Below are 9,816 nucleotides of genomic sequence, written 5' to 3'. Positions count from 1 at the left end.
AGCTAAATACTTAAGTATTAAACTTAGCTATACTAGTCGACTCTGTTGGCATGCTTAGTTATTAAGAATTACTGTATCAACCCCGATGGAGTTCTATGGTTAAGAACAATAGATTCTATACAGTTATTAATTTTGACAGTAAACCCTAATTATGGAAACATAACTGGTGGATGAAAATATCATTTATAATTTTCTGAAATTCAGAAGGGGCGTTTTCTAAAAGCATTTTTATACTTATCAGTTTCAGATATCTGAATTTGCCAATAACCCGATTTTAAATCGAATTTAGAAAATATGATAGCATCATGTACTCTATCTAATAAATCCTTTTTATTAGGAATAGCATACTTGATCCATTTCAAAACTTTATTAAGGGGTTTATAATTAATAATTAATCTAGGAACTGCTCGTTCATGTTCAGCATGTTTATTAACATGGATAGCAGTACAAGACCATTTGGACTTTGAGAGTTTTATTAAACCCTTTTGTTATAAGAAATTTATTTTTCTTTTTGCATAATTCTAAATATTGAGAATTCATCTGACAAGGTTTAGCCTTGGTAGGGATATTACCCTCTGAGAAATCTTCTTCATAATGAAGACTTACAATATGCTTTTTTCTATCCCAAAACTGGTTTGGATGATCACCACATATTTGTAAAGAAAACTGATTTTTTACTAAACTAATTTTACCAACCAGTTTAGGATTTTTTAAATCCTGTTCAATAGTTAAAGAACAAATTTTATTTTTTAAAAAATTAATTTGTTTGGCTTTTGCCGAAATATTATTGGAAATAATTTCATTCAAAAATCTTTGAACTGGCTGAGTTATAAACTCAAAAGTAATTTTATTATTATCAAAAGTTTTTGTAAAACCTTTAGAATCCCAATTAGTAAAAGGTACTAATTTATGAAAGAAAGGAACTCCTAATATTACATCTTGATGAATATCTTTGACCAAAATAAAACTTTCAAGTATACAAATATTATTTTGGCAAATGTAGGCTTTAGGTAACTTATAACAAATACTCATTTATCCACCACTAGCATTTTTTAATCTATGAGTGATTTTATGAAAATATCTTGAAGGTATTACTCCTTTTATACAACTCAAATCTGCTCCACTATCAAATAAAGCAGTGAATTCTCTTTTAAAATTGTAGTCAATTAAAAAAGTTATTTTTATTAAAAAACTTTGAGTAGTAAAATACTGAATTTTTTGCAAAAATTCATTGTCTGCAAAATTAATAGCTCCTAGGAATTTATCATTATCATCATCAACTGATGTTTCTATATTGTCATTAATATCAGTAGTATTAATATCAGATTCCTTCTCAGTCTCAAAATTTTCTAATTTAAAAATTCTTTTGTCTAGGGCTACATTAGAAGCCTTTAACACTGAGATTTCATTTTTGAGATTATTAATCTCAATACCCAAATCTTGGACAGTAGTCAATTTATCAGGTAATGATTTTTCTTTAATCATTTTTCTAATATTAGATAAAATATAAGGTCTCTTTCGAGATAGAATCTCTGTAGAAGTTATTTCTTCTATTTTTGTACCTACTTCAGAACTTGTAGATACTTTATCAAGTATTTGGAATCTTAATTCATGGTCCTTAATCACCCGTAGCAGTTCTATAATGTTGTGACTAGTTAAGACATTAATATTCATGTCTTTAAACTGGGAATAGATATTATCAAAGTCATCATCAGTGTTACAACACTGTTTCGAGCATTGTCCCTCTTCACAGGGCCCTTGCTCATCTTCAGAAGAGGAAATATAATTCTCTTCTTGAAGGACTCGTAAGTCTTCATCAGTAGATGAGTCTTCTTCACTATTAGTAGGACTATTATGAGGAGAAGAATTTAACAATATCTTATATAAAGATTCTTTGATATTATCTTCTAAGTCAAGACTCTTAATTTTATCCTTGACTTTACGGTCTTTAGCATAATGACCTACCCTACCACATTTACAATAGGCATGAGGTTTTTTGCCTTTATAAAATTCTTTTTTGCTTTATGAAAATCTTTTCTTCTTTTAGTTTTTTCAAATCTTTTTTCAGAAGAACCTTTTTTCTTTTTATGAAAATTCTTTTTCTTATGAGAATGCTTTTTCTTAGCAGGAATATCAATAGCAAATTGTTCACAAAATTCACCTAATTGTTGTCTTTCATTAAGACGGTGTTTCTTAATCTCATGGTTTAACTTAATCTCATTACATAAAGCTAAACCTTCTTGAGTACATGCACTTATTAATTTACCATAGGAGTACAATACTCATTGTTGTTCCTCTAAAGATCTTCCTAACCCTTTTATCAAAAAGTGGAGGGAGTCCATCTATAAATTTGGACTTCCAGTGAGTGCTATTACACTCTGTCAATTCCATGACTCTAGAAAGGAAAAGATCTTTATACCATCTAAAAGATGTTAAGGTTTTACACCTATGTACTGCTTTCTATGTTAATAAACATGCTGAATAGGAACGAGGAGTTCCTAGATTAGTTATTAATTATAAACCCCTTAATAAAATTTTGAAATGGATCAGGTATCTTATTACTAATAAAAAGGATTTATTAGATAGATTACATGATGCTTATATATATATATATATATATATATATATATATATATATATATATATATATATACATACATACATACATACATACATACATACATACATATAATTTGGATCGTGACACACACACACATACACTCTCTCTCTCTCTCTCTCTCTCTCTCTCTCTCTCTCTCTCTCTCTCTCTCACACACACACACACATATATATATATATATATATATATATATATATATATATCAATTAAGTATTAAATATTATTTATTTATATATATATATATCAATTAAGTATTAAATATTATTTATTTAAAAGCTATTTATATAAAGGTTGAAAAACTTCGGACAGTAATTTCATTATATTTATATTTTAATTATTTTAAAATTGTGTTTCCGACCGAACTCTGTCGAAAATATTTAATTAAAACTTATTAAAAAATTATAAGTTTAATAAGTTTAAAAAATTTCAAGCATAATTTCGGTCGGAATTTTTGAAAACATTTAATAAAAAATTATTTTTTTAGATAATATACAAGTATGACTAGGTCTTGGTCAAATATTAACCAAGTTTCGATCGAAATCGGTCAGAATTTTTATATATTTATTGTGGGGCCACTATTTCCATTGTAAGAAATATTTTCTTTAACTTTTGCGATCAATTTACTTAATTTCCGACCGATTTTGATCGGTATTTTATGGACGGATTTTGACAGTTTTCTAGTAGTGATAAGCTGAGAAAGTATTATAAATGAAGTTGAACCCAAGAATTTATGAACGAAAGAACCGAAAACAAAGCAACATATACTAGTAGTAAGGTGATGTCAAGTTGTCAACACAATTACAAAAAGGGAAGCAACAACTAGAACTAAGTCATTGCTCTCCTCGACCAACACCAACTAATGAGATAAAAATTACAAAAAAAGAATAGTCTGAATTGAAAGGAGCTAAGATTAATAAGAGCTGCTGCTATCCTTAAACAACTATGGTCATCAAAATTCAGTCTATCCCCTCTCCTTTTCAATCTTCAGTGGGTAATTCACAGTTTCCATATTCTGCCAAGATAAAACAACAAAAGAGAAGACAAAAAAGTTACTCCAACTATAAATAAATAAATAAAGAAAAAAGTTAAACAGATAGAAGAAAACTTGAGTGGGCGTAATGTGCAAATCGACCAGTAACTTTCAAGTACCCATAAAAGAATATATGATCTAGAAAAAGAAATGCTTTACTCTTAGCTTTAAAGTACAAAAGGTAAATCTTTATCAATAATAGATAATAAAAACTGGTGGCATTTTGACCATCAACGAATATCCATTGAATCGGCATGGTGAAAAATGAAGTAGAAACGCCTAATGTTTCTAGAAACGCCTAAGAAGAAACGCCTAATGTTTCTATTAACCACACTAATACTTATCCACTATAGTTAAGTGATAAATAAAGAAAAAAATGCATATATTAACTACTACACTATTTAGTGATGATAACAGTACGTATAAAGACATAAATTTAACGGATAGACTTTTCAGGTGAAAAAATAAAATTAGACGGTCGACTAAACCTAATTGTATTTGAGAGCTTAAAAGTGCATAAAATATACTTTCTCCATTTTAATTTATGCGAACTAATTTTCTTTTTTAATCCCTACAAAAGGAATGACGACTTTCCTTGTTTAAAAATAATTAACTTTTATATAATTATTTATAGACACACAAAATATATATATACCTTATTTTAGATAAATTTAAAAATCTTCTATTTTTTCATAAATTCTTTGTCCAGTCAAATACGTTCACCTAAAGAAAATGGAGGGAGTACAATATTATGATATGTATTTATTTTATGGGCTATTCTTTTCCGGCTAAAAATAAACGTCTCCGTCAATCACGTGCTGTCCCCAAACCTGCCTGGATTGCACCATCTTTCCAGACTTTGTGGACCCTATGGCAACAAATTTTTGATATGTGGGGCCCTTATTTAGTTACCAGAACACGTTAGTAAGATCATACCAACCAACCCCTTAAACTGCGCCACACATTAAATTTTACCAGACACGAAAATTATACCTCGAACCATTAGTCAAAACATGTCACAGTAATCAAGAATGGAAAACCCAAATTCCAATAAAATTATAATAATGCAGAGAAATGATATGCTACTTACTAGGTTGTTGATGAACAATGTACGCGGCCCCACCGAAATAACACGAACCCATCGCACGCCCTTTCTTCTGATAATAACTATTGAAAGCATATGATGCATGAGCTTCCAGCGTGTTAGGATTGTAACACGTGGACCCTGGCTGAATCGAACGGCAATCAGCTCCGCCCTCACCACAAGCGAAATCTAGAGCTGCTTGTAGATTATCCTTCCCCGCTTCACCACTCGCCACGCACCACGTTTGCCCAGGCACACTCGGCGACACATTCCCCTTCCCGCCTTTCTGCATTCTCTCGCCGCCGGCAACCGGTGACTGCCGGTCAATATAATGTTTCAGTCCCTCCATATTTAACGGTATATCGTAAACCTTTCGCTCATTCGGGTAGAATAACCCGAAATTTCGCTCTGATGTGGGACCCGGCTTTTTGTTCTCGTTGAAAAGTGCGAAGAGGAAGACTGTGATGTCTTCTTTCGGCCTTAAAGGGGTCCCACCACCAGTGAGGATTCGCCGGACAAGGTTGCCATTGTATGCGGCGGCGTTATCCACGCTGGCACCGACTTCAATGTCGTCTCCTTTAGACGGCCAGCCAGTTTCCGTTACGACCATTTTGATATCATCGTACTTCAAAGCTGACAATGCAGCGAATACGGCGTCAACTTGAGCGTCAAAGAGGCTGAAGTAACGGAGTCCATTACCGGCGTCAACGACACCGGGATTTTCACGGAACAAAGCGTAGTCAAGTGAAATGACGTCGGAGTTTGACTCATATGCAAAAAACGGGTAACAGTTAACCATTAAATAGGATCCAGTTTGGCGGAGAAAATCCATCATGGGTTTAATTACGGGTTCGATCAATTCGGATCTAAACGACCCAGCTGAAGACGGGTAAGAGTTCTGCAATGCACTGAGAGCAACAGGAGAAGAGACTTTGATTTTGTCATGGAAATTGTACTTCAAAAGAGCCTCATGAATATTCTTCATAGCGGGTACAAGAAAACGGGTCGTATTATGCGGGTCAACGAAAACTTCATTTCCAACGGCAATGGATTCGATTTGAGTAGAAGGGTAGTAAGCAGCAACATTACGCTGGACCCAAGAGTAAGCAAATGACTGGCGTTTAGCTGCATTGTAAAGGAGCTCGTTGGGTAGGTTAACGGTAACCTTAATACCCGACCCGGAAAGTGCTTTGAGTACAGCCGGGTCAGTATCATAAACTTTAACACGTTCTACGCCTTGAGATTTCAGCAGGGCTACAGCTTTTACTGCTGATGGTAAGTTGTTAGCTACACGCCCATAGTTCACTCCGATTGATCCACCATCTGCAAATACACCAAAAAAAATTAGTTCAATAATAAAAATACAGACTTTGCGTTAGTGGAAATGAGGATAAAGAAAATGAGTGTTACCTGCAATGGAGAAAAAGGAAAGGGAAAAGAGTAAGAGGAGAAGACAAATGGTGAGTTTTTCCATGCTCTATTGTTTGATGAAGAAATAGAGCATGAAGGTGTGTGTTGCTTTAAAAGGGGCTGCTAATGGGGGAGAATAATGTAGAGCAAGAAATTAGGGGCAGTATCTATAGTGGAGAGTGGTGGGGTTGAGGGGATAGGTGGGGGGAGCCATTAACATTATTTGTTTATTAAATATAATAAAAAATTTTGGGATGATAGTTTTCGGGTGAAAATTTTTATTTCACTCACAAAATTTTAATTTTTTTACAAATAAAATACATTTTCAAGTACAAATTCAATTTTTAAAAATTATTTTTCAACAGAATTTAAAAAATTTATTTTTAAGTTTCAATCAAATTTATGTCCAAACGCTATCTTGGTCCCACCTCAAGACAACAACATATCCGTAGAGAAATCCGGGAGAAATAATATGTACTAATCATAGCAAATTATTTAACCGTCCCACTTTATATGTTGCATTTAGAATTTATGTGATACAATTAATTATCTAATTGTTACTTATAAATTATTTAATTCAAACATAAAATTTGTAACTAATAAAATTAATACATTTTAAAATTTTAATAAAAAAGTGTAATTAATAGTAATAATTAACTATTTAAATAGTTAAAAAATATATATCATTACTATTAAAGAAAAGTTCTTTTTAACTCTTCAGATAATATTGGGGAAAAAATCTTCTAATATTAACTGTATTAGATGGGACAGGTCACAGGAGAGTAAGAAGAAGCCAATGGAGTGGAAGAAGCACAGCACGTGGCCCCCATTATATTCCAGGACCCCACCTTAATCGACCGTTTCTAAAAATGGGAGTCAGGTAGTGATGTGTCTGTTGAATCGTTGATCCGAAGATCTACTGCTTTCGCCTAAAAGTCTAAAATGTGTTTAGTACCGTTTGAGGAATTGACTGTAGTTGATTGATGATTATTGCCTTGACTACTAGCACTTTAGAAGAGCTTAAGCTTTGTGTTCTTCTTGTTGTTTCGAGGTCAATAAATTAGTTTACAATTAAACACCTAATAACATGGTCTGGGTTAATGAAATGATGCAAATCTTGAAGAACAGGAACACGAATCTCATGCGAGACAAAAATTCTTGTAGTAGTGAAACTAATATAATTGTATACGGTCAAAATCGGGTTCACGGTACATCCCGGCCTCCGACAAAATAAGCCAAACTCGAGACATGATGACAGGAGATCGAAATCGGGGCAAGAGTCTCATCGAGTCATGATTCGAAATCGAGACATGATGATAGGAGATGATTTTTATTCAAAGGCGACATTGTAACATGCATTCCAAAGCAATATATTATTATTTTCTCTATTATTAGCTCTTCCTCTAGTTCATTAGTGTTGGCCATAGTGAGCCCGGATAGAGGGCGAATACTTCATTAAGGCTGACACTATTCTCCTTGTGTGATTTGAATCCATTTTATCTTTGTCTGTTCAATGTGACTTAATTTATCACTTTGTATCAAATTAATCCGCGTATCTTTAAAATCACTTACAAATTTAATTGTTATCCGATTTTAAGGGTAAACAGTTGGTGCCCACCGTAGGGCTAATGATAATAGCGACGATTTGATACAAATTTTCATAACACACCATGTTTCACACTTGTTCTTTGAAGTGCCTTTGATTTCAGGTCTGCATTTAAAATGTCGAACTCCCAATCTGCCCCTCTAAACATGGATGCTGAGTTTGGCCACCATGGCGAGAACAACATATAGAATCCAATAACGAGGTGCCCCCCGCTGATCCCAACGGAATTCTGGTCCCTTACCCGATCAACGCCAGCTCACATATGGCCATCAACACGAATTTGCCCACCGATCCTGAGAACAGAATCCGCGGGGGAGTCCGGTCGGTAGCTTAAAATGCTCGTGACGGTGAAGGAGATGGGATCAGCTTACGGGTGATCTTCGAAATGACGCAGGCTCAGCAGGCAACGATAGCCCAACTGCAGAACCGAAGTCGCGCTCCTAGTAGAGTTAACCGGAATCACCTCGGGAAAACACTCGCAGAAATAAACCAGCCGCAGATAGGCCAAATGAAGTTGAACCCGGAACCAACCCCAAAATAATAAATATGATCGAGGAATTGAAAAAGCGGGTGAAAAATGAGAGAAAAGAAAATCGAAGCCAACGACAAGAAGGTGGAGACTTACAACTCCAGGGTCGACCAAATCACCGGAGCGCCACCGATATTGAAATGCCTAGACTCAAAAAAAATTATTTAGAAACCTTTCCCTCCAAGCGTAGCCCTGAAGCTGATCCCTAAAAAGTTCCGCATGCCTGAAATTCTTAAGTACAACGGGACAATTGACCCAAATGAACATGTGACTTCATACACATGTGCCATCAAGGGGAATAACTTAGAAGATGATGAGATTGAATCTGTCCTGCTGAAAAGATTCAGGGAGACCTTGTCAAAAGGAGATATAATATGGTATCACAACCTACCTCCTAATTCTATTGACCTATTTGCTATGCTTGTAGATCCCATCGTAAAAGCACACGCTGTGTCTATCAAGGTCGAAACCAGGAAATCAGACCTTTTCAAAGTGAAACAGAGGGATAATGAGATGCTCAGAAAATTCGTGTCCCGGTTTCAGATCGAACGGATGGACCTACCTCCGGTCGCGGACGATTAGGCCATTCAGGCCTTCAGCCAAAGGACTCAATACTCGAAGCTCGTTGGCTTTGCAGCAGTTGAAACAAAATATGGTAGAATATCCGACCGTAACTTGGGCCGATGCGCATAACCGATATCAGTCAAAAATTATAGTCGAAGATGATCAGCTCGGGGCCCCTTCCAGGTCTGTTTATCCTGCCCGGACCAGTGATAGACCTAAAAGAGACATTGATCGTGAACCAAGGCCAAGTAGGGATCGATATCAGCCGTATATCAGTGATCGTCAGAGTAACGGATCTGGACGAAACCCTGTGAGAAATGAAAGGAGAAACGATCAGAGTCAAAATAACTGGGGACTCATGAGCAAAAACGGCTTTGACAGGCCCAACGGGCCTAAGGAAGCACCGAGGTTATCAGAGTACAACTTCAACGTCGATGATGTTGCTAATGTAACCACCATCGGACGCATCAAAGACACCAAGTGGCCTCGACCTCTACAGTTCGACCCAGACCAAAGGGATCCTAACCTAATGTGCAAATATCATGGCACTCACGGCCACAGAACAGAGGACTGCCGACAATTAAGAGAGGAAGTAGCCCGGCTATTCAACAACGGATATCTCTAAGAGTTCCTGAGCGATCGACCAAGAATCATTTCAGGAATAGAGATTCTAATAAATAGATCGAGCAAGAGGAACCTCAGCATGTCATTAACATGATCATCGGCGGGGTCGACGTTCCCTAGGGTCGATGTTGAAGCGCACCAAAGTATCCATCGTGAGAGAAAAACGGACTCGAGATTACGAGAGGGAACCTTGTCTTTAAACGACGAGGACATTGAAGGGATCGTATAGCCCCACAACGATGCATTGGTAATATTTGTACTCATAAATAAATCTCGAGTTAAGAGTGTATTAATTGATCAAAGTAGCTCGGCCAACATCATCAGATCGAGGGTCGTGGAACAACTCGGT

The 9,816-nt window shown here is 35.5% G+C and overlaps 1 protein-coding gene across 1 annotated transcript; it reads right to left on the bottom strand.

The window, feature by feature from the left end:
- Nucleotides 1–3,347: 3,347 nt before the first annotated feature.
- Nucleotides 3,348–6,301, bottom strand: LOC107823710 (glucan endo-1,3-beta-glucosidase 12). Its single transcript, XM_016650401.2, has 3 exons — nt 6,145–6,301; nt 4,741–6,057; nt 3,348–3,632 (listed from the first exon to the last, which is right to left on the bottom strand). The coding sequence occupies exons 1-3, from the start codon at nt 6,206–6,208 to the stop codon at nt 3,598–3,600; spliced, it is 1,416 nt and encodes a 471-aa protein (XP_016505887.1). The 5' UTR covers nt 6,209–6,301; the 3' UTR covers nt 3,348–3,597.
- Between the last annotated feature and the right edge of the window lie 3,515 nt (nt 6,302–9,816).

Source organism: Nicotiana tabacum, chromosome 2 (genome assembly GCF_000715075.1).
Source record: "Nicotiana tabacum cultivar K326 chromosome 2, ASM71507v2, whole genome shotgun sequence".
In the NCBI taxonomy this organism is placed as follows: Eukaryota; Viridiplantae; Streptophyta; class Magnoliopsida; order Solanales; family Solanaceae; genus Nicotiana; species Nicotiana tabacum.
This window is presented reverse-complemented; position numbering and strand designations above follow the sequence as displayed.